This window comes from Alexandromys fortis, unplaced genomic scaffold (assembly GCF_014885135.2).
Source record: "Alexandromys fortis isolate MF-2015 unplaced genomic scaffold, M_Fortis_MF-2015_v1.1 scaffold_7, whole genome shotgun sequence".
Lineage (NCBI taxonomy): Eukaryota > Metazoa > Chordata > Mammalia > Rodentia > Cricetidae > Alexandromys > Alexandromys fortis.
The window spans coordinates 11,396,639-11,421,695 of NW_026067920.1; the positions used below are offsets into that span (position 1 = coordinate 11,396,639).

The window sequence follows — 25,057 nt, forward strand, 5'->3', positions numbered from 1 at the left end:
GACCTGCTGGATAGGAAAATCCCTTTTGTATGCTAAGCTAATATAAATCTGATTCCCCCTTAGAATCATCACATGAGAAAAAATTGTGGGTGTTTGGCTGTAATCTTTGCCTCGAGACTCCACCTCAGTTACACTCCTCGGGCTCCAAACCCTGCTCTCTTAGAAAGACCACCAAAAGTCTCTTGTAGACCAGGCTGGCCTCGAACTCACAGAAGTCCGCCTGCCTCTGCCTCCTGAGTGCTAGGATTAAAGCCTACCACCACCCGGCTTTAACTCAACTTTTAGTTGGCTTATTGTATTGGTGGAGAAACCCACTTCCAGGGATCCAAAAACACTTATCTGTAGGTTTTGAAGAAACTCATGCTTATTCATTATTTTAATTAATTAATTAACTTTTTAGGTTTTTGTTTTGTTATTTTGTTTTTGCGTTGTTTGCTTGTTTGTTTGTTTGGTAGGTTGGGTTTTCAAGATGGTTTCTGCCAGCCTCTGCCTCCTGGAGTGCTGGGATTAAATGCATGTGCTACTACCACTGGCTTAGACTTTAGTTCTAATTAGCACTCTTGAAAAATAATTCACACACCCAGTAATTCACCCATTTACGGTTCAGTGTTATTTGTTTTAGCATATTCAGAATTATGCCAGCCATCATGTGGCAAATTTAAGATGAGTAAGCTCAACTAAAATAAAATAAAATAAAATAAAATAAAAGAGCACAGTGAGTAGCAGTCCTCCCCATTTTCTTCAGCCTCCAGCCCCAGGCCGAGCAGTGTCTGATCCGTCCTCCCTCACACACCCACCTATCCCAGCCATTCCTTTTACTGTCTCTTTGTGGTGCATTGCATTCTGCAGCTTGTTGCATGTGGCAGCTTAGGCTTCGCATAAAGCATTTGCGATCCCTGTGCAGTGGCGAGTACCACAGAGCCGTTCTTTATGCTGCCTTTAGAGTGCTTTATTCATCTCTTGGACATTTCTCATTGTGGTGATTGCCAGTCTAGGCACCGCAGGCATTCTCGCACGGGTTTTGTTGAGGCTCAAACCCAAGCCCTTATGGGCCCCTAAGCAGGCACTCTTGGCACTGATCTGCACCCCCAGTTTTGGCGTGCACACTTTGCTGTAAGTGTAATATTTAATTCTTAGGTGAATGCCTAGAGGTGGCGCAACAGGGTCACTAGGGCTATATTTAACCTGAGAGGCAGCTGTCAGGTCGCCTTCCAAATGTACCACTTAGTATCTACACATCCACGGACCGTGGATGGAAGCCCGGGGCTTTCCGGTGTCTGCAGCACTTGGCAGGCTCGCTGTCTGTCACTCTGATCGATGTGTCCTGACGCGTCATTGTGTTCTGGAGTCCCATTTCACTAATGAATAATAATGCCCAGTATTTTTTTCATGTTCCTTTCATATTTGAATTTCTTTAATAAAGTGTTTTCTGATCTTTTGCCCAGTTTTGAAATTGGATTTTCTGTTTTATAATTATTGAAGTTTGAAAACTTTCATAAATTTTAGATCCAAGAGCTTTGCTAAATTAATGTGTAAATAAATATTCTCTCTCCAGCCTGTGAATTTTCATTCTCTCAATTCTCCTTTTCAGAAGAGAAATTAATTAGTATTAATTTCTCCTAACTCTCCATTCTTTTCCTTTGGTCACGTTTCAGTGTTTTCTTTATGATAACCTTTCCTAGGCTGGCGAAGGACAATCGGAAGTTCAAGGCCAACCTGGGCTATGATGTGAGTTCCAGATCAGCTGGAGAACTTATCAAGGCCCTGCTTCAAAATAAAAATTTAGAAAAGGTCTAAATATAGCTCAGTGGTAGGGTGTTTATCATACAAGCAAGAGACCATGAGTTCAGTCCCTAGTGCAACAAAATAATGAGTAAAAAACTACTCCTCTTTCCTTTACTTTTTGTTCTAGAAATTGGATAACTTCATGCCTTACACTCTGACTTTAGGTTCATATCTGGTAAATTACAGCTAAGGTTTAGTCTGCAATGAATGCCCTTTGTTCCAGAACCACTGGCTTGACTTTTCCGTTTTGCCAAAACCCAATTTACCATATTCATGTGGACTGACTTGTGTTCTATGCCATCTTTTGATGTCCAGGCCTTTATGATAATCCTGAAAACCAGCTACCAAATGTTCCAGCTACACCCACCTACACACACACACACACACACACCAATACAAACATCAGTTTTTCTAGTAGATATGTTGCCCTGTTTTTTCTGTGTTAGCAATCATGTTGTTTAAAAGTTGACATATGTTAGTTCTTTTCTAGTTTGCCTACTTTGTGTCCTCTCTCTCTCTCTCTCTCTCTCTCTCTCTCTCTCTCTTCCAATTCTTGTCTTGGAGCATGGGTTAGGACTTCTGTGGCACTGGTAACCAAGAATGGTAAGAGTGGATGGCCATCCTTACCATGGCTTCTCCTAAGGCCATTGTTTCTGGCCTTAGGAGAAGCCATCCAGTCTCCCATAAATCACTGTGTTGAAATAGGAAGTATGCAGACATTCTTTGTCAGGTTGAAGAAAATCTCTCTAGTTTGTTCAGAATTTTTAATCATGAGTGAATTGAATGTCATTAAATAATTCTAATTTACCTAAACACCACAATGACCAGATTGTTAAATCTATTGAGGTAGCAAATGGTGCAGATATAATTTCAAAGGATAAGGCTTTTAGTCTCAGAAGAGGTCGTACTTATTCATACAAATTTATTATCATTCTTGTGTATCCCTGGATTCAGTTTGTTATAAGATGTTACAAAATGAAGCTGGGGCATGGTGGTGCACACCTTTAACCCCGGCACTTTGGGAGGCAGAGGCAGGCTGATTTCCCTGAGTTCAAGACCAGCCTGGTCTGCAGGCATAGTGAGTTCCAGGACAGAGCTACATAGTGAGAAATGTCTCAAATAAAAAACAAACAAATACTATGAAATGATAAATAGGGCAAGTGGACCATTTGAGCTTAGAGTTTTCTGTGTTTGCTTATGAATTCATAGTACAATTATCACAGTGCTCAGGGGCCTAGTGTCCACCAGGCAAGTACTACATGGCTGAGCTGTAGCCCTAGACATAGTTTTCTTTACAGGAGGGTTTTAAGTATGTGGTGTCTCTACTCAACACATCATTATCCACTTCTCATTAGTGACTTTTGATGGTCTGCACCTTAGAAGAGATGAGTTCACTCAACAGCATTGTCCCTCACACTGCCCTTCCCTCCTCCCCTCTGTACTGCCTACAGACTGCAGAGATTACAGTTCACATCCTGCCCTTCCCTCCTCCCCTCTGCACTGCCCACAGACTGCAGAGATTACAGTTCACACCCTGCCCTTCCCTCCTCCCCTCTGCACTGCCTACAGACTGCAGAGATTACAGTTCACATCCTGCCCTTCCCTCCTCCCCTCTGCACTGCCCACAGACTGCAGAGATTACAGTTTACACCCTGCCTTTCCTTCCTCCCCTCTGCACTGCCCATAGACTGCAGAGACTATATATAGTTCAAGTCCTGCTTTTCCCTCCTCCCCTCTGCACTGCCCACACACTACAGAGATTACAGTTCATATCCTGCTCTTCTCTCCCCGCCTCTGCACTGCCCACATACTACAGAGATTACAGTTCACACCCTGCCTTTCCCTCCTCCCCTCTGCACTGCCCATAGACTGCGGAGATTACAATTCACAGTCTAAGTGATCTTTTAGAGTTAATTTCATTGGGAAGATGTTGAGCACCTTACTTAGTAAGCCGTCTTTAAACGGCAGCATTTAGTCTGCAATACGGCATCTAGCATCCCTGTAAGGTATCTCATTTTGGTTCATATAATACACAGTGTTGCCCATCTGCTGAGCTTAAGTATTCCCTTTCCTGCTTGACTTCCTTGCGGCATCTCCGTTTTCTCTGGGGTCCTTCTAGATACATGCTGATGGAATCCCGGAAACAATCAAAGGCAACCATTTCTAATATTTTCCTTAGTGTCTAAATTGTTAATTTCACCCCTTCTCAAAGTCATAGGGATATGTGGCATTTTCTAATAAAGAGTTTTAAATGGTCTTAAAGCATTCCTTTCCTTTTTTTTTTTTTAAAAAATTCATCTTTCACTATTCCCCTGTACTCACCAGCTGACTTCAAGGCGTAATCAGCCATCTGTATTTGGTCCCCTCTGAACTTTTTAAGCACATAATGTACCAAGTTTGACACTTCCTGTGAAGATTGGAGAAGCAGTTTTCCGTTATTATTCTCTACCAACTGCTTGCATAGTTACCCCTTGTTTCATGAGCTTGGACCCAAACTCCTTCATCTGAAGAGTCCTAAGAGTTCCCAGCTACTCTCAGAGATAGGCACCGGTGCCTTCTGATGTCTCGTGCACAGCCCTGTGGGAGTGACCCTTCTCAGACAACTCAAAGAACTAAAGCTAAAGTATGCTGGGAACCCTGGTCCCACAGGAAGGCGTCCCTAGGGCTCCCTCTTAAGCTCTCCCTGCTGAACCATGGTATCTTCCCACGGGATGAGATGGAGCTGTGGTCAGGCATGCTGCTTGCTGGGACCTTTACTAATGCCCTATACTTAGCAATAAAGACTGGAATATTCCATAGCTATCTGAGAATCAATAGGCCAGATGGTTGCTTTTAACAGCAATTCTTCACCCACTTGAATCAGCGTTAGACTCTAAAGGCTTCTCTTGTTCAAAAATAAACAAGTACCCTGGGCGGGTACAACAGTTGAATTTATCATTGACTAACTCGAACACTGCGTCACAATTACAAGGACAAGCTAGAGTCTGGAGCCATGGAAGGCCAGGGTTAGATTTCTACACATTTCAAACCTAGACGTGGGGAGGTGAAATTGGTAGCAAGCAGTCCAGGCAGTGGGAGAGCAAAATGCAGAGATGCTTCTGGCCTAAGTGTAGAGCTTCCTAGAGGCATAGTTCTCAGGACAGAATGGAAACGTATTGCTAGCGAGTATTTGCTGCAGACATTCACAGATCGCCATCTCTGAACCACTGGGTGGTTATTTTGTGAGGGGTAAGCGGTATCACAACGCAACGTCCCCTCTGTAACACAGCATTGGTGGGGAAGTAGAGTCCCAGGGACATCACTAGTGAAATGAAGCCAATCAGGGGATCCCAGAGGACATAGCTAATGACAGTTGATACCCAGTTGGTAAAGGAAGTGGCATAAGCACCCTGGGGCTAAATGTCTCACCCACCTCCACCCCCGCGCACACGCCCCAGACAGCCTTACCTCATCGAGAACCTCAGTGGTGCCCTGGTTCTGCACAGCCTCTTGGTGGGCAGGCCAGCTGTGATTGTGTATGCCATCCTTCATGTCTCTAAGTAATGCCTTCAAAACATCTATTTGTTCAGTTAAAAGCAGGATTTCACGAAAATTGTTCTCCAAAGTCTGACTTTCCTTCCTGGATGCGGAAGAACCACAAGGTGAAAGAGGAAAACAGTGAAGCTCCCGCCAACAGCTTCAGGGCCAACAACGGGTGCCTCTGTCTGCTCATGACATTTCAGCGTGTATGGAAAACAAGGTGGCCACTCAGAAGACCAGAGTCAGAGGGAATCCTTGCGTGGCTTTTTCTACACCGAACAGGCAGGAGGCAAGCAACCCCCCTTGTCCTCAGACAAGTAACTTCATACAGGTGAATGCTAAACCCTGATGTCACCCCTGTCAAGTTGGGATGCCCTGCACTCCATGTGCAGTAGAGAGAAGTGTTTTGAAGCTGTAGCCTGGAGATCACACAATGTCTACTATTTATATTCATTTCCCCATTCAGAGATTCACTTTTATTTGAGACAGCCTTGCCAGCGGTGGCTTCAAAACCAGGATCTTGCTGCTTCAGCCTTCTGAGTACTGGACTTATAGGATCAGGCTCAGCTTGGCTGAAAATAGTATTTTAGACAAGTTTGGCTTTTTGTGGTGAGTAAAGAACAATGGCCAGGAAAAGTGCCCTTGACTGGCATGACGTATAAAGTCTAATACAGGAAAATTATTTCAGTTCTATACATTTCTAAACACAAACCCCAGTGTTCCAGTGTTTGGAATCACAGCAGAGACTGGCCCGTACAAAGCCCCACTCACTTTAATAGTTCTAGTTGCTCCTTAGGGAGTCGAAGTCTAGCCTGAAATAAAGGAGAAAAACAGTTCTGAACCTTGCCTCTTTGCTCAGTTGTCTTTCTTCTGAAATCACACTTGGACCCTTGAAAAAACCACGGGACACAAGAGCACATTTCATGGATGTCTTCTTTGGCCTGCCGTGTTTGGGAAGGTGGTCTTACACTCACACATCCGATAGAAAGGGACATTGAATGTGAACTCCAGGATGGCAGCCTTGTTTGCTGTTTCTGGAGGTGAAGTACCACTGCCCACTTTGGATGCACATCTGTTTTCCTGAGGATGGCTTAGGGTCTGGGTCAGCTCCTGGTTCCAGGATCAAAAACGTAAAGACCTCGAGCTGTAGAGGCTGTCTCAGGAAATGTCTGTCTGTGGGGTTTCACATGGCTGGCCTTTCGTCCAGGACTAAAGTTGGTGTGCTGCTTAGGTTTCTGGCAACTTAAAACAAGTTGGGAAAGGGAAAGCTCCATTGAGAAAATAGCTCAGTAAAATTGTCCTATAGGCAAGCAGTGGGTATTTCCTTGATTAATGATTGCTGTGCACAGGTCCAGCCCACTGTGAATGGTGCCTACCCTAGGCTGTTTAAGAAAGCAAACCGAGCAAGCCATGGGGAGCAAGCCTCCTCCATGACCTCTGCCTCAGTTTCTACAGCCAGGTATCTGTCCTGAGTTCCTGCCCTGATTCCCTCAATGTTGAACTGTGATGTGGAAGTGCAGGCCAAATAAATCCTTTCTTCTCCTTGTTGTTTTTGGTCATGGTGTTAATCACAGCAATAGAAAGCAAACTAGGCAGGGGGGGAGGGTGATGGTGCACAGCTTTAATTCCAGCACACAGGAGGCAGAGGCAGGGGCATCTCTGAGTTCAAGGATAGCCTGGTTTACAAAGAGAGTTCCAGGACAGTCAAGCCTATATATACAGAGAAATCATATTTCCACAAAAGAAAAAAAAACAAACAATAAGGAGGAAGAACAAAGAAAGATGGGGAAGGAGATAGGAGAAAGAAGGAGGGAGGGAGAGAGGGAACGGGAGAGGGAAGGAGCAAGGAAGCAAACTGGAGGAGTCAAGAAAGTTAAGAGATGGTAACGGAGTAGAGAGTGGGTAGGAAGATCTCATTGAGATCTCAGGAGCTTCTAGGCAAAGGGAAGCACTGACCTGGCTGGGGATGGGGGAAGTTAGTCATTTGGTATCATTTGTCTTCCCTCTTCCCTGAAGCTTCTGCTGGGGTGTTTGCATGGGTCAAAAGGTATGGAGAAATGGGGAGATTTCTTAGCCATAAAACCACGTAGAAGAACCCCCACTTGCTTTATGATTGCTATTGGCTGTTCTCCCAAAACCAAGAAAACATAACGCAAGTTGGACTCACCTTGCAGCCTACTCAGTTTTAAATGAGTGACATGCAACAAGAATTTAATGAAACATCACCTGGTAATTATAGAGCCGGGTGCCATATTCTTCAATTATGCTAGATATTTGTTTGGGTTTTTGAGAAACCCTTTTTTCTTTAAACCGTGGATGATTTTGAAGTCCTTCAAAGAAAAGGCAAACTCTTGATTAAAGAACTTATCTAGAAACACTTATAAAACACCTTACACGTATTAATAAACATTTCTGTAAGCGGGAAGGAGAGAGTGGTCTTAGAAATTCGGAGTATAAAGGCTAGGGATGTGGCTCAGCATCGGCAGGAGAGTGCCGGCCTTACGTGAGTGAGCACAGCACTGCAGAGAAAGAGGAAGCTGGGGCGATGGCTCTGTGGACAGAGTGCATGTTGCACAAGCATGAGCACCCAGGTTGGGATCTCTGGCAGCTGATGTGCCAATGCAGACTCATTGTCCCTACCCTGCAGAGGTGCTGCTATCGGAAACAGCTGAGCACCTGGGATTCTAAGTTCAGTGAGAGATCTTGTCTCAAAAATTAAAGTGGATCAAAATAGCGGAAAACACCTGACACTGACTTCTGGCTTTTGCACAGTCACACAGGGGCTGCACACACCTGCACACAAATGCACATATATGTATATGTCAAACACACACACGTGCGTACATACACACATGAGGTTGAGAAGGACAAGAGGACAAGAACAGATTCTTGGGTGCCCTCACAAAAATTAGGAGAGAGAGAGAGAGAGAGAGAGAGAGAGAGAGAGAGAGAGAGAGAGAGAGAGAAGCAACTGTTCTGGAATCTGAGACTGGTCACCACTAGATCTGAGAAGCAAAACAACATCCCTTTACTTGAAGGAATCCTGCAGCTTGATTGGAAAGATAAAAGAAGGTGAGCAGAGTCAGGGAGGCCTGAGGGACTTTACTGGACTGCACACTGTGCCAATTACATATTCCTTCCAGACAGAGGAAGAGGCAAAAGGAGAGAGAAGGAATACCCAACAGAACGACGCTAAAAAGTTTTCAGAGATGAAAACAAATCTGTTCATCCAAGAAACCCAACAGATGCCAAGGAGAACAAACGTCAAGATTCCCCACAACAAAGCACACACTCAAACTGTCCAAAGACAAAGGCACAGAGAACTTGGAAACATCAAGAAAGGAATGCTTTGTCGTGGATAGAATTCTTGGCGGGATTATCATTTGATTTCTCATCAGAAACTATAGATGCCACAAATCAGTGGGATGATGTGTTTAAAGTGCCCACAGGACAATCAGTGTATTTATGGTGTATTATGGAGACATTTGTATTCAGCATAACTAGAATTCTTGGCAAATAAAGAGGGAAAGGGGAAGTGGAGGGGTGCTCAAACAAACCCTGGGGATCTGTTACTGTCTTTTGGGTTAAGTGAAAGGATGTCCCATGGGGCAGCTCAGTGCTATACGAAGATGCTACTGAACTGACTAACAGCTAATAAAAGCTAGCATTATAATAACAGCTAACCGCTGTATGATATTACTGGCTAACAGTTATTAAAAGCCAGCATCATAATAACATGGGTCAGTGTGTTAGTTCCTTTTCTCACCACTGAGACAGAGTATCCAACAGAAGTAACTTACAGGAAGAGACATTTATTTCGGCTCAGTTTTAGATGTGAATGGTCTACCACAGTGAGGAAGGTCTGATCACTACAGGGACACCACACATGATGCTAGAAGCTTGTGGCATGGCTTGCTCCCATCATGGTAGATCAGCAAGAAGAAATCTTGCACCTGAAGCAGGACCAAGTGATAAGCCTCAAGCCTACCCCCAGAACTCTCTATCTGCTAGCTTCATTTCTCAAAGGTTTAATAACAGCCCTACCTGCTGGAGACTAAGTAGTCAAACATGAGCCTGTGAGAAACATTTTATATTCAAACTATAATTTCTTAAATGATTTAAAAGATAAACAAATGAAACATAATGATAAATCCAAGTTAATGGGTACCTGAGTTCTGCATGATTTTTAAGCTCATTTACTATCAAATCATTTGTTATTAGTTCTGACTGCTGTAATTCCCATGGTAACCACTAAGAAAATATTTAACTTGTGTGAGAAGAGTCTCCAAAAAGTACATTATAACCAATTCAACACAAAAGGTGGTCACAACAGAAGAAGTTAGAAACAACCAAAAGATATAAGACATAGGAAAAAAAAAAAAAAGAAAATGGCTGAAGAAAATCTTTTCTTGTCAGTGATTAATTTAAATGTAAATGGGTAGACTCTCCAAGTCAAAAGTGGTGGTGCCTGCAAGCAATCCTAACGCGTTGGAGACTGAGGCAGAGGGATCAAGAATTCTAAGTCAAGGCCTAGAGAGAGGGTTCAGGAGTCAAGAGCTCTTGCTGCTTTTCCAGAGAATCCAGGTTTGACTCCCAGCATGCACCTGGCAGATTACAACTATCTGCCACTCCAGGTGATAGAAAGACCTCTTCTTGACTCCATGGGTTCACAGATGTATCTCAGTGGGAGATGCTTACTTAACACGTGTATGGCTCTGGGTTTGATCCCCAGAACTGGAAAGCAACCACAACAACAGTAACAACAACAACAACAACAACAACAACAACACACACAATGCTAAAAGCAATGAAAGAACTATGTGAATAGAAAGACAATCCATAAATCTATGTTCAGTAATTCGACCATTTTTTTGTTACTAAATTGGCAATATTTCCCCAATCTATTTACAGATTTGAAACAATCCCTGCCACTGGCACAACAGGCTTCTGGGCCAATGGGAAAGACTTAAACATGCATCTATGGTCAATTGAACTTTTGTCAGGATGCCAAGACTATTAAGAATATCCCTATGGGAGAATTATCTCTTTAGCAAATGGTGCTGAGCCAACTAGATACTCATGTGCAAGAAAATGAATGTGGAATTGTACTCTGCACCACTTGACCATAAATGGGCCAACAACATGAATGTAATTGCTAAAAGAAATCACATAGAAGAAAACAGCAAATCTTTACTGTTGGAATTCTGTGATGGATTTTTTGATAAAAAGCCATCAAAATTATAAACAATTATAAACCAAAAGATAAAGTAAAAAAAAAATGAAGAAAAACATTGTGCACAATGAAAGAAAGCATTTTAAAGTCAAACATCTGAGATGGAAAAATACACTAAAAAATGGACAAAAGGCAGACAAGTCTCCAGATAACGCCTGCTCACTGTCTATAAACTCATGAAAATTAGTATCTACAAAAATGCATATCAATGCCACGTTGACCACTCTGTAGCTACCAACTCTAATTAAAAGGGAAATGGCAAGGGAGATTTACATAGCATAGAGAAAGGCAGACCCCCCCCCCCACATCGCTGGTAGGAATGGGCAGTGAGGTACCCAGCATGAAAGATTATCACCATTTCTTTCCTGGTATCTCCACTATTAGCTGTTTGCTTAAAAAGAATCTAAAATAAACGTCCAAACAAACACACGTGCACATGTTCATAGCTGTACTATCCTTAAGACCTAAAAGATATAAATAGGCCAAATATCTGGCAATGGGCAAATGGATTTAAAAATGTGGTGTATACAATATTGTTGAGCCACAGAAATGAACAAAAAAGTGATACACTCTACAACAAGGATGGCCCTTCAAACAGGATTAATGAAAGCAAACATACAAGAAAATTGCCATTTTTTTTCACCTATTTGAGCTAAGAGGCAGGATGCAGACTTGAGGAGAGAGAGAACAGGAAGGCTTGGTATACAAAGAGTTTCCTTTAGGAGCCTGATTACATGAGTACTTTGACAGAGGAAGGGCTTGCCCAACACATTCCACCCAATAGTACTGAATTATCACTTCAACTCAGTAGAGAACAAAAACAACAGCAGCCAGTTAAATTCTCCTGAGATTTGTGGGCAAAGTGTTTACATCTGAGCCAGCACATGTGTTGGTAAGTTGGCCGGCTAAAAATTGGAAATAAAAAGGAGCAGTTTATAGCCTTTATAAAGATGTCAATGTGTATCTTAAAAGATTATGTGATAATTATATAAGTATACACCAAAGGCTAATGTGTCAAAGACTTGGTCTTCAACTTGGTAGTACTAGGAGTTGGTAGAAGGTTGAAGAGGTGTGACTCCATAGGTGGTTAGGTCACTGGAAGCATATCCTTGAGGAGAATGTTGAGACCATGCAATTTTGACCTGCCAGGCAAGATATGGCTACTGGAGCAACAGTGGCATGACAGCTATGGAGTAACTAGCCACTTTCTCACTGGACTGGAGGCCTGCTCCACAGAAGGGAACTTCATACCCTTTATACATCTATCTTGGTCAAAAGCCCATGACTGGGGAGATCGTGGGCTCTAAGTAGAAGGTGTTATTGTTATCTTACCAAATAGTCATGCTATCCAAATGCCTCCTAAATGTTTTTATGCTTACACCCAAAGACCTGGGCTGCTCTCAACCGTGGTCAGAGAAGTTTCAATGTGTAGTTAAGAGCCATCAATGGAGAGATGGTTAATTGATCAAAGAACTGAGGATAAGAGAACTGGTGCTGATCCCTAAATGTAATATCTGTGTAAATCTCATTGCCACAAAGACTCAGAGAAAGTCGAAGAAGAGAAGGCAGTAAGAATGTAAGAGCTGGAAGATGGGGAGGATGAGGAGGATGGGGAGAAGCACTGTGACATGCTGGCTTCCAGACATGGCATGAATATTGCAGCCATGAACCCATAGCAGGTGTGACTACCTGTACAAGACCTGCACAAGATCAAGCCAACCAAACTCTGGCATAGATGGGGTACAGGCTCTACCCCTTCCTGAGCTGCTACTGGTTGCTGGAGAAGAGAAAATCATTCTGTTTTGAGGAAGTAGGACTGGTAGGTTTCCCATAACCCTGTGGTAGGATGGGCCCACAGCTATTTTCATATGGAAGCTCTGACTGGAGTTAGTGGTTTTCAAAAAATAAGTTGGGGGTGAGGCATGAGAGGGCTAGAGAGGGGAAATGGGAGAAAGATATGGTCATATTTTATTATGTATTTATAAAATTCTCAGAAGTAATTACAATTTAAGGTTAAGTAGAACTGTAACATGATGGGCTGCTTGTTGGGGCTTATGTCCTGTCCAGTTCCCACAGCTGGTAAGCCCCAAAGAAAATCACACAGAGGTCTACATAAGTTATAAACTGATTGGCCCATTAGCTCAGGCTTTGTATTAGCTCTTATAATTTATATTAGTTCATTATTCTAGTATATGTTAGCCACATGGCTCAGTATCTTTTTCAGTAGAGCAGGTAATAGCTTCCTTCTTCAGTGTCTGGACAGGACTGGGGAGGAATGGGCTTCCTCCTTCCCAGAATTCTCCTGTTCTCATTGACCCACCTCTATTTGCTGTCTGGTTGTCCTGCTTATACTTCCTGCCTGTCTACTGGCCAAGCAGCATTTATTTAAAATATAACTGACAGAATATAGAGACTTTCTGGACTGTCCTGCCAGCGCAAACTCTGACTCTTTGAGGCAGGAGGTTCGGCTACAGAGAGAGCATTTAAGTGTTATTTGTGGACACACTGTTGCAGCTTGCTTGCTGCCAAGGACCTTGGAATGCCATAGAGTTGTGGCAATAAACATGGCTCTGGCTGATACCTCTGTCATGAGCCTGAAATCTTAGGAAGCTAAGAAATGGGCTGGATCCAGCCATCAAGGCCACAGCTTTACTCCTACCCATATTGCTTAGCAAATTAAAGACTCATGTGGTCAGAAAAAAAGAGAGAGATACAGTAAAGAGAGATTCAAAGATGAAGAAAACCTCTAAATGTTTTACAGTGTGATAAAAATATATGCAGGCTAAAGGTTAAAGTCCTTAAAATAAGGGGCTTGCCGACTGTGGGAACTGGGCAGGACAGAAACCCAAACAAGCAGGCCCTTATGTTACATAGAACTAAAACATTGTATACATGTATTAAAATACTATGATGAAACATATTATTATGTATAACTAATATGTGGGTTAAAGCTTTTAAAAATTGAAAAAAAAATCTCTAAGCTCAGTCATTCAAATTTAGAACAGGTAAAATATTAGATGTTTCTTTTGGAAACATATTGGGGATTCTTTCCTTTTTGCTCTATCTATCTATCTATCTATCTATCTATCTATCTATCTATCTATCTTCTATCATTCATCCATCCACCATTATATCACCTATTGTTTATTTATATGAGCTTGCAGAAGACAACTGGATATAGTCCATTTTTTCCTTCTACTTTGTGAGTTCAGAGACCAAACTTAGATCATCAGGTTTGGCAGCAGGGACCTTTACCACTTGCATCAACTCACTGGCCCCGTATTAGGGATTCTCAGCTTCTATGCAATTTTTGTGTTCTTTTGCATATGTATATAATATGACCTCTGGTTTTGTGGTATGCATATGTGTGTCTCTGAATCTATATGTTCTCATGTTTTTCTTTGCCTCTTTTCAGTTTGTTTTGTCTTATTCTGTTTTGTTTTGTTTTATCTTATTTTATTGTCATTCTTTCCATGCCTGCTTCCTTCTAGAGAAAGATAGGGCATGGATTCTGCAGGGAGGGGAAGTAGCAAGGGTCCCAGAATAGTTGGGGGAGGGGAAACTATAATTGGAATATAGCATATACAAAACTCTATTTTAAATAAAAAATAGAAAAATAAACTATAATACAAGAAAATAATTATAATTATTTTAAATTAATTTTAAATAAATTAAATTAATTTTTAATCATTATAAATTTTCTAAGAAGCTTATATTATTTTTAGCACAGGACATGGAAGGGGGAAAGGAGCTGAAAGAATGTGCAGGTGACCTCCATGTCAAACACGAGTCATCCCACTGAGCCCTCTGTTACCATACACTCAGTGAGTCAGTTTAAGGATCATCACCTCTAAGACTTACCAAAAAGAAGAAAAGTCGATGTGAACATTGTACTTAGGATAATCTTCCATGATAGAGTTAACCTACAAAGAACGAAGAGCTTTAAGAATTTAGCAATGTAAGCCATTGCTATTAACTTTTAACTTGGACTTCAAACTCGTCAGAGCACCCAAGTCAACAGGCTTAATTTGTCTTACTCGTGGTTCCTCTAGATGAATTCTGTGAGCTATTTAATTTCTGATCTGTGACCCTTGAAACGGACAGAAATAATTTCCAAGGAGTATGTGCATATATGCTCACATTCTTCTCCCACACACATGTACTGTGATGCTAATGGGTCCCTATTTATGGTCTTTAAATGTTTTTAAGCAAACAAAGTTTTTCTAGAAGTCAACAACCATGAATATACTACATGAATAATGACTGAGGTTAAATGAGTTCACCAGACTGGTCCCTAAACTGATAGGACTGGTATCCTTATGCAACCAGAAGGGACCAGACTGCTATCCGTGTGCCATCTGGACATGGTATCTGCTGTCTTCAAGAAAGGCAGAGAGTCTCCACCACAGCCATAGTCAACTGGAGCCATGGTTTCATCTTCCTTGGCTTTTTAATTGTGAGAAAAAAATCAATGCCATTTTTTAGTTTCCCAGCCTCTGGCTTTTTACTGTGGCCCAAGAGACAAGTCTACCTAATCCATGAACAAGCCCTCTGTGTTTACAGCTTCCACTCTGAAAGTGTCTCTTCTGGGCTCTGTCCCTGATCATCTGTCCTGTCTGGTTTTGTATTTCTGTGACTGGACATGTGTGGGCAGCTCCATCTCTCTGCCCTTTCTTAGCCCTGTGCCTTGAACTGCACACTGTGGTGTGCAGTTGAAACCCACCATTCCTATTAGTGGCGAGTACCTTACCACTGAGTTATACCCCAAGTTCCAAATTCAACTTTTTAAAAATAAAATCCTTAAAAGAAAAAAAAATGCTAAAGCCATTTGAGCTTGAATCTGTAAGTGCCTGGACAAAGTGTTCCAGGTTGGCAAGCTGAAAATCGGTTAGTTAGAAAACTCAGACAATGATAGACCATTTGTAAATGGTAGTTGGCAGGTAGATGCATCGGGAGAAGCCCTGTGTCAGAACTTACAAAAGACCAGGGACACCTGTCCCAGTATGTCAAGTCACTCCACAGTGTGGCTCTCAGTCTCTCATCTGCCAGTTCCCAACTAGACTCCATCAGCTGAAAGTCAGGGCTGTGACGAAGGGCTGAGAGGTTGACCTCATCTGGAAATGATGCAATCTGTATGTCGACACCCTAGTCTCTTTAAAACTCCCTCCTTTTATGTTAGGTTCTGCTGCCGGTAAACAGACTACTTACATTACAAGGTAGTTGACCAAAGGGTGTATTAGGTGAGTCTTTCACCAATCCTCCTTGCAGCTGTGATGACAGCTGGGCTCTGTGAACCACAGCTCACAAAGAGAAACTTCAATTGCCTGGATACGGAACCTAAGCAGCTTGACTCCCCCTCTTCCATCACACTGAGTGGCAGCCAGGGCTAACTTAGTGCTAAAAGTTACTAGGAGACCCCTCTCCTAGGTAGAGTTTTTTGAGACCGTGCGGCGGCAGAGGGTTTACTCTCTAGAGAGTGTTGTGTGGGAGTTAATTACAGTTCTTCGGTAGGCTGAATCACGGGAAAACTACTGAACTACCCGGTTTTCTAAAACTTAGGGTTTTGTTCCTAACTGGAAAGCGTGGCTGCCAGGGTGTGCCTTGTGAGATTCTCTCCCTTCACTAGTCTGTGAGATTCTGCCACTGAAGGCAAGCACGTGTCATTACTGTGATTCTAAAGGTTGCTCTTCTTGACAAGGTCGCTGTGTCCTTTCTCTCTTATGGCCAGCAGTGCTTGGCACGGGTGATCTCTCACAGTTATTAATGGTGGCTATCAAGGGGTTTTAGCCCCACACATAGGTGGTGGGCAACATATTCGGCTCACCCACTAGACAGAGCTCTCTCCTTAGGGGAAATTTCTTCCCAGAGGAAACACAATTATTAGCACAGAAGGTGCATCAGTCCCCAGGCTATTCGTTCTCATCCACGGGTGCAGTAAATGTCTCTCTGGCTAAGTGTGCAAAAGCCAGCACTAAGGTTGGTGTAGCCCAGATCCTCGACAAGGCCCTGTGACCACAGACCATGTCATCTGTTTGATTTGTTACCACTGCCAAGGTTCACTCTTCCAAAAAGCATAACGCCTCTGTCTTAATCCTTTTCCCTGGCCCGCTGTTAATATTCAACTTCAAATGGCTGGAGTGCCTTGTGAGATTCTCTCCCTTCACTAGTCTGTGAGAGTCTGCCACTGAAGGCAAGCACGTGTCATTACTGTGATTCTAAAGGTTGCTCTTCTTGACAAGGTCACTGTGTCCTTTCTCTCTTCTGGCTTATGGTTGCGAGCTGTAGGGGAAAATGGAAATAACACCCATGTTATTTCACAGATAGACAGGGCGCAGACGTACAGCATACACAGCAGAGCTTGGCAGGGGTTGCTGGTGGCTGTCTATAATTCCAGCGTTTAGGGTAGGAGGACTGCTATAACTTTAAGGCCAGCCTGAGCTACGGTATGAAGGCACCTCCAAAACCAGAAAAGAGCAGGTGTATGGAAATCATTCTGCAGACTGACATACAGGTTCATGTTCAGGGTTCTGACCCTGACAACAGAACATTAACACTCGGACTGCTGCTGGGTTCTTCAAAAAAAAAAAAAAATGGAGAACGCTCAACAGAGGAATCTAAAATGACTGAAAGACACTTAAGGAAATGTTCAACATCCTTAGTCATCAGGGAAATGCAAATCAAAACAACTCTGAGATTCCATCTTACACCTGTAAGAATGGCCAAGATCAAAAACACTGATGACAACTTATGCTGGAGAGGTTGTGGGGAAAAGGGAACACTTCTGCATTGCTGGTGGGAGTGCAAGCTGGTACAGCCCCTTTGGATGTCAGTGTGGTGATTTCTCAGAAAATTAGGAACAACCTTCCTCAAGACCCAGTAATACTATTTTTGGGTATATATCCAAAGGATGCTCAATCATGCCACAAGGACATGTGCTCAACCTTGTTCATAGCAGCATTGCTTGTCATAGCCAGAACCGGGAAGCAACCTAAATGTTCCTTGACTGAAGAATGGATAAGGAAAATATGGTGCATTTACACAATGGAGTACGACACATCTTGCATTTTGCAGGAAAATGGATGGAGCTAGAAAACATTATTTTGAGTGAGGTAACCCAGACACAGAAAGACAATTATCCAATGTACTCACTCATAGGTGGTTTTCTATAATCCCAGAGAACTTATATAACACTGAGGACACTAAGAGAGACTTACATAAATCTAATCTACATGGGAAGTAGAAAAAGACAAGATCTCCTGAGTAAATTGGGAGCATGAGGACCTTGGGGGAGGGCTAAAGGAGAAGGGAGGGGCAGGGAGGGAAGCAGAGAAAAATGTAGTGCTCAATAAAAATCAATAAAAAAGTAATACATGGCATTGTTAAAATAATTAAAAATTATGTGCAAAGGAATAAAATGGGAAGTAAATTTTCTTCTCCTTTAGGTCCTCTCACTTTTCCTTAAAGTCCTTTCTATTCATTGTTTCTTTTTTTTTAAATTGAATCTCAGAAAACATTTACTAGAACAAATGCCAAAAAATTAAAACAAACAAAATAAAACAGACAAGGAAGTCATGCATATTGTATTCAAGCTAGAGAAAAAAAGAAACAAAACAAAACAGAGAAAGTCTGTCAGATTTCTGTGGAGGAACAGAACCAATAGTGTGTTGGGGGTGTGTGGGATGGTTCTGTGTATACGTATGCATCTATACAGATGTTAATCAAGAATCATTAGATCGGCTTACACAGGTGGAGACGGGATAGTCCAACATTGCTGAAGAGCTATAATGATAGGCCATAATTCTGAGGAGCCAGAGAACCCAGTAGCTGCTCACTGTGAGAACCCCGGACTCATTCAACGATGAAAGTCTGGAAGCATCCCTGGAATCCCCTCGTATAAATACATATTAGAAGGCTGAAGAAGCCATTTCTTTCTTTATTTAAAAAAAAGATGAATAAACATTTATTAGTCAAAAAAAATAATGCTGAAAGGGCTTCCCATTCCTCTGCTTTTGTTTTTCATGCATTTTCTCCCACAAGTCACAAAGAGCTCCTAGCACGGTGAGCACTGTTTGTTCATCCCTATTTTACGGAAAGCCGCAAGCCATGCGTATGGTTTTGGACACACGTCTTCTTCACAGATACGCCTTTTCCAACAGCCAAACTGGGAGGGAGCACATTTTGAAAAGTCCAGTGACTCACTATGGCGTCATTCTTTGCGACACCTCACAATGGCCAGCAGGTCGTCACCACACCCATGCAGGGATTGTGTGCTCATAAGCTTCTCTGAGTCTCTGATGCCTTGCTGTATCAGATGCCAAACCTAATGAACAATGTAAAGATCTTCTATGCACCTACTGCTTTGCTCCCAAAACTCTGGCTGCTTTGATATGTGGTGTGGGAGGTTCTTCTGTCTATGTGTTACTTGTATTGGTTAGTGAATAAAGAAACTGCCTTGGCCTGTTGATAGGGCAGAGCTTAGGTAGGCGGGGAAAACTGGACTGAATGCTAGGAGAAGGAATACAGAGGGAGAGAGAGAGAGAGATGCCATGGAGCTGCCGCTGGAGATAGATGTGTTGAAACTTTGCTGGTAGGCCACGACCTCGTAGTGACGACATACAGATTAATAGAAATTGGTTACATTAATACGTAAGAGTCAGCCAATGAGAAGGTAGCGCTAATGTGTTAAGCAGTGATTTAATTAATACAGTTTCTGTGTGGTTATTTTGGGTCTGAGAAAGCTGGGGAAACCAACAAACAGCCTCCCCTATCACAGATATGTTCGTTTCAATACTCAAAGATATCAGAAACACAATGTAAGGCCCAACTCCCCCAGTCTCATTCCTCTCATTTTCCCCTGTAGGTCACTAACTTAAAATTAATACTGTATTTCCATATAATTTTTAAAAATGTGTTTACAAATATACATATTAGACAAAATAAATGATATCCTAGGTTATGTTTCAATTTCATATGTCCTGAGCCATATTAACCCAGTTCAATCGTTCTACCTGTATTTTATTATACAGCAATTCATTCACTCATTCTCCCACAGATGCATGCTTGCTTTATTTTCAGGGACAAAATCCATGTGCACTGCCTGTTTCTGCATGCACACCAAAGTGCATTTTAGTCACAGTCTAGAAACCGAATTGCTGCAAGGAAGGCAGGGTGACCTGGCCTCTTTGGACCATATAATTCTAGGGTGACCAATTACTTTACTTTCAACACCTAATGGACTCAGTTCTATATTTTTTAAAATGTGAAGTTTTTGGAGCAGTGCCAGCAAGCTGACGCAAGAAAAATGTCTCCTGCTTGTATCCCCAATGCCTGTAATTTTGGTGGACATTATGGATAATGGTGCTTTCATGTTAGCTTTAAGATCGGGGGAGGGGGGGGAGTTTTGAGGTACCAGCAGAATCCTGGCCTGAAGAGGGATATTGTAAGATGAAAGACTCCTTCTGCCCAGTGGCTGGATTACTTACTGTGGCCCCAGCTGAAGACCCAGAAATTACTTTTCCCACTTTAGCCTTGGTGGCAAACATACTGTCCTCAGTTCCACCTGTAAACACAAACATCGTCTGGGACCAAGTTAGAGCCCCTCCCCCAAGTCACGTAGCCTGGAAACAGTCCTGGTAGTCCTGGCCACACAGAGATTGTAGGGGGAGGCGCACCCATCATCTTGGCCTGGGGCAAGCATGTCAATCATCCAACATCAGATCCTGAAACATCTCTGTAACACAGATCTCGAATGCTGTAGCTATGATCTGGGTTATCTATCCAGATACCCGGCAGGAGACATGTCCATCCGTCTCCCAAGAGAAAGTCCCACTGCTCTTTATCTTATGGAAGATCCTGACACATGTCTGTCATTCTGCTTCAGTCTGTGAGCCGAGCTACAAGAGCGATTATTACGGCCACCCAGGAGCCTAATACAAAATGAGTCAATCTTACTCTTAGAGGCAGGCCTGCTGATGTTAGCCCTAGCTATTGGCTCTGAAGCAGCTCTCTGGCTTGGTTCCCAGTCTTCTTCACTTGTGCCTAAGTGACAGCAGAGGCGGCCTCAGGAACCCTCTTAGTAAAACAGAGAAATCCCCTGTAGACAGCATAGGACCTGTATCTTCTTAAGTACTGAATAATAGACCTGTGTCTGAAGATACCATTGTGGATCTTGAACTTGGATCTCCACAGTGCCAACCCTGTTAATCTGTGTGCTGGAGGCTTTCTAACACAGTGCCTGGCATACCTTAGTCTCTAGCTGCAGATTATACAGAGGAAGACAGCAGCAGTCAAGTTGTTTGACTGAAACCTGCTCTAGACTCTTTTCTATCAGCCTGAAGACACAACAGGATGAGGTCTTTGCCAGCTGAGATCAGTCTGTGAAGACTGGGGATGCAATCGTTCCATCAGATGCACAGACTTTCATGTCTACAGGGATGACAAAGAATTAGGCAAGCAGGATACCATCAGAAAAAAATAAGGTTCAGGGAATGACCTCAAGGACACTGGGATCTACTAACTGCCTGCTTTAAAAAAAAATAATACAGAGTTTAGAGAAGTTGGGTGAAGGGCTGGAGAACACAGATAACAAGACAAAGTCGGAACAGTAACACCCAAGCAAAACAAGATGTTAGATAAAATCAGCACAGTGACAAATGACCCGACAGCCTTGATTCAAACTTACCGTTACAGCCTGAAATTTTTCCTTAGAGAGTCATGGAAACAGATTCAGTAATCTGAAGAAAGAATCGATAAATCGGAGACATTCCCCTTGGCACCCAGAAAGCTGGCTCAGTGGGGGAACGTGCCTACCTTGCAAACCCTCTGGCCTGACTTAGATCTAGGGAGCCTGATGAAGTGAAAAGAGAAAACTGACTTCTGAAAAATGTCCTCTGTCCTCTACACACACAGTGTGTCATGCGCACTAATTCGCACTAATAATAATCTATAAAAAATAAAACTAAAAAATAAATAACAAGAAGAAAAATATTCTATTTGAAATTAATCCTATTGAGGCGATGTAAGAATGAAAATGATGAGGAAACCATGTAAAAACCTACAAAACAGCACACACATGAGCAGGAGAGGGATGAGTGTGACAAAGGAGAAAAGAGAAAGATTATTTAAATAAACACAAGTAGGCAATTCTCTGTATCTTGGCAGTAACCTTGGCAGTTAGATTTGTGATGCTTCAAGGTCAAGTAAGATTGACCCCTCCCCAAATGCCTCCTGTTGGGGGCTCAAAGATCCTTGCACCCACAGATCACTAGGGAAACGAGAAAGGTTAAACACATGGCCTCTTCTCGGTGGGGAAGACAGAAATACCTGTTTTCTTGCCCAGAAAGCTTGGAAGTGGATATTGTTAACGATCTGGTGACCTCTTTGCTCTCTGTGGCAGCAGATGTCACCTCCCCTTTGCTAAACATGCAAACCTCACCCAAATCCCCGAGAATGCTTATCCCAGATTCTTGCCTCTCTAGACCGATACCCATCCTTAGGAGAGAGTTCACATGTACTTCACAGCCTGCTAGCCTCTACGCTATCTTGATCAGAGACCACACTAGGCCTTTTAGCTGTAGAATCCACCTCAAGGTCACATGTACGTTGTAAAGGAGTTTCTATGTTGTCATAGCTTAAGCTCTACTGTGCACCTGGAATTGGAATGCTTGTTGCCTAGAAACCTCTTCCCAGATTGTACTGTGTTTGAAATACGCTGACAAGGAGCCGCCCGGCATTAGACTCCCCCACAGGCTGATCCAGGTTGATGAAATCAATCTGAACTGGTTTTCACTCTCATCTCTTCTCGGATCACCGCCGGCATGGTCCCCCTCAACAGCCTAGAGATGCTGCAACCAAATCAGCAAAAGACAGAGAGTTTTCAAAGCACTAAGAGAAACCTCTTGTCACATAACACAGACCTTCAACAGGAACTGAAGTGGGGGAGACGGCGAGCTCACAATTCTGAAGGAAAAACAAAACTGTCACCCAGCCAAGCAAACCTGGAGAAGCTGTCCCCCAAGAATAAGTGAGGCAGGCTGGAGAGATGGCTCAGCAGCCCACAACTCCTGCTGCTCTTTCAGAGGGCCTGGGTTCAGTTCCCAGCACTCATGTGCTGGCTAGAAACTGCCTGTAATTCCAGTTCCAGGGAAGAGAATACCTTCTTCTCACCCAATGGTTCTTAATCCGTAAGCTGCAAATCCTTCGGAGGTTGCATATCAGGTATCTTGCACATCAGATATTTATATTACAATTCATAACACTCACAAAATTACAGCTATGAAGTAGCTACGAAGTAAATTTATGGTTGGGGGGGATCACCACAACATGAGGGACTGTAATAAAAGGTCACAGCATTAGGAAGGTTGAGAATCACAGCCAGCCTCTCAGGGCTTCTTTGTTTATGCAATGCACATACTTACGTGTAGACAAAAGACTGAAGCACATATGAAATTTAAATAATCTTAAGAAGAAATAAGTGAGATAAACACATTATCAGAAACAAAGCAGAGAGCGCCATCAGTGCTGGCCATGACTTGTAAGACATATCTTGAAAGGTGATTATTTAAGTTTAAATGTCTGGGAGGTAGGTACTAGCATGCATATGGGGAAAGTCCGTGGTAAACATTTGGAGGTGATCTCTGAATACAGTAACTCTGGAAGGATGGCGGGCAATCAAAGCAACTGGAGTCTGTAAAAAGACGGCAGGGAAAAGTGCAAGTGCACAGGGTTTTATGTAAGCTTCCCAGTTACCACACACAGAAGGAAAACTCGAATAAATAAGGAATGATGGGAAAGAAATCATAGCACATGGCTGCAAAAGAACACACACACACACACAGCCATAAAAAGTAGGAAATCAAGTCGTGTGTGACAACGTAGATGAGCCCAGTGGACAATCTCCTAAGTGAAATGGGTCAGACGCAGGGCGTACTCTACAACTTCCCGTGTGGAATGCAGAGCGTCTGAGTTACAGAAGCATGAAGCAGAGCAGTAGAGACCAGTGGCTGAGGGGTGGGGCCACCCAGGAACACAGCCCAGGATGGCTCTAAGACTGTGAACCAGGAGGAGCCAGCATGCGGCATGTGATTGTTGCTAAGCATTCTGCCTGGAACCCATTGAAAGGCTAGAAGGTAAGTGTTTCTTCCCCACCCCACACTAAAATGACGAATGAAAGGTTATGAACATGGTAACTAGTTTGGTTGGGGTAACCATTTCTCAATGTACACATGTATTGAACGCCAAACTGTATAACTCACACATATAAAACTTGTGTTAGTTATGGCTCATCATTGAAACATCAAAATATCCCAATTTTTTCTTGTGAAGAGGGCAGCAGAGAAAGTGTTTACAGAATTGGGCTTCTCTTATTCTTATTCTTCTCTTATTCTTCTTCCATGTTAGCTACGGACACACCCTTGTTTTTCTGATAAGGTTGACAACCCAAACTACTATATGGCATAAAAATATGTCAAAAAGAAGACTTTGACCTTCAGAGTAGTTCAACTGTCACTGAACAGAAAACAAGAAATCAAAGCATCTTGGTTTGTAAAATGTGCCTGATCAAACGAGAGGTGGAGCCTACAGCAGGAATGAAGGGTAGGGAAGGGGCTCACACCTATGCCTGTGAGCTGCCTACTGGGAGTAGTTGGTAGCAAGGATGCAAAGAATTGGAAAGATGGAAAGTCCATCTGGTTTGAAGACACAGCTGCACTCAATGAGGGTGAACCAACGGAGACAGAAGGAAGGGCCAGAGGCTTTGGAACTTTGGAATTTGCACATATGAATTTTTTCCTTTTCTCAAAGTGCTTATAAGCAGGGAAATATCTGCATACGTCTAGCAACAAGGATAGATAAAAGGAGTATAATGTGAGATTGCGTGACAAGGGATATCCCATGCTTCTGAAGCCATTCTATGACAGAGACACACGTGAGGAAACTTAGGAAATAAAGACACTGAGGTGTCTCAGTACAAACAGGCTAATTCTGAGTCAGTTTTCATTTGCATGTGCCTAGACTCTTACCCATAAGGCTCCTGCAGATTCCTTCAGTTCAATAATAGAGCAAAGGTCAATGATGCCTTTTCAAGCCTTAGCGCCCTTCATCACTGCTCAGCTCATGATTTCAACTTGGGAAAATGCCAAGATCTTCTGTTAACCCAGTTGGGAATCAGAAAGGCATGAATTAGTCACCCCCACGCCAGTTACTACAATCAGCTGTTTTTAAAAATAACCTCTCTTGATCTTATGAGCCTCTGGTCAGGTGACTGTGTGACTTCCAGGAATGGAAGCACTCGTGTGCGGTGATAAGCTAAGTCCCTATAGACTGTGGGACAAAGACACTGCTCTTCAGTATAAAGGTCTGATACTATGTGACCGGGCAAACGGAATATCTGAGATCTATCATAATGTTAGAGCTGGATGGAGCACAGCCAAAGGCTAAATCTTCTCTCTCTCTCTCTTTCTCTCTCTCTCTCTCTCTCTCTCTCTCTCTCTCTCTCTCTCTCTCTCTCTCACACACACACAC

At 42.8% G+C, this 25,057-nt stretch overlaps 1 protein-coding gene across 1 annotated transcript in view; it reads right to left on the minus strand.

Annotated features, from left to right (window-relative positions):
- Sun3 (Sad1 and UNC84 domain containing 3) overlaps positions 1-22,355 on the minus strand; it is a 29,419-nt gene extending 7,064 nt beyond the window's left edge. Inside the window, exons 1-8 of the mRNA XM_050141093.1 lie at positions 22,316-22,355; positions 19,947-20,096; positions 15,531-15,651; positions 14,399-14,460; positions 7,531-7,634; positions 6,076-6,116; positions 5,233-5,404; positions 4,108-4,192 (exon numbers count right to left, since the gene is read on the minus strand). Of these exons, the coding sequence (XP_049997050.1) occupies positions 4,108-4,192; positions 5,233-5,404; positions 6,076-6,116; positions 7,531-7,634; positions 14,399-14,460; positions 15,531-15,651; positions 19,947-20,096; positions 22,316-22,355 (775 nt within the window). The remainder of the gene's footprint in view (positions 1-4,107; positions 4,193-5,232; positions 5,405-6,075; positions 6,117-7,530; positions 7,635-14,398; positions 14,461-15,530; positions 15,652-19,946; positions 20,097-22,315) is intronic.
- Between the last annotated feature and the right edge of the window lie 2,702 nt (positions 22,356-25,057).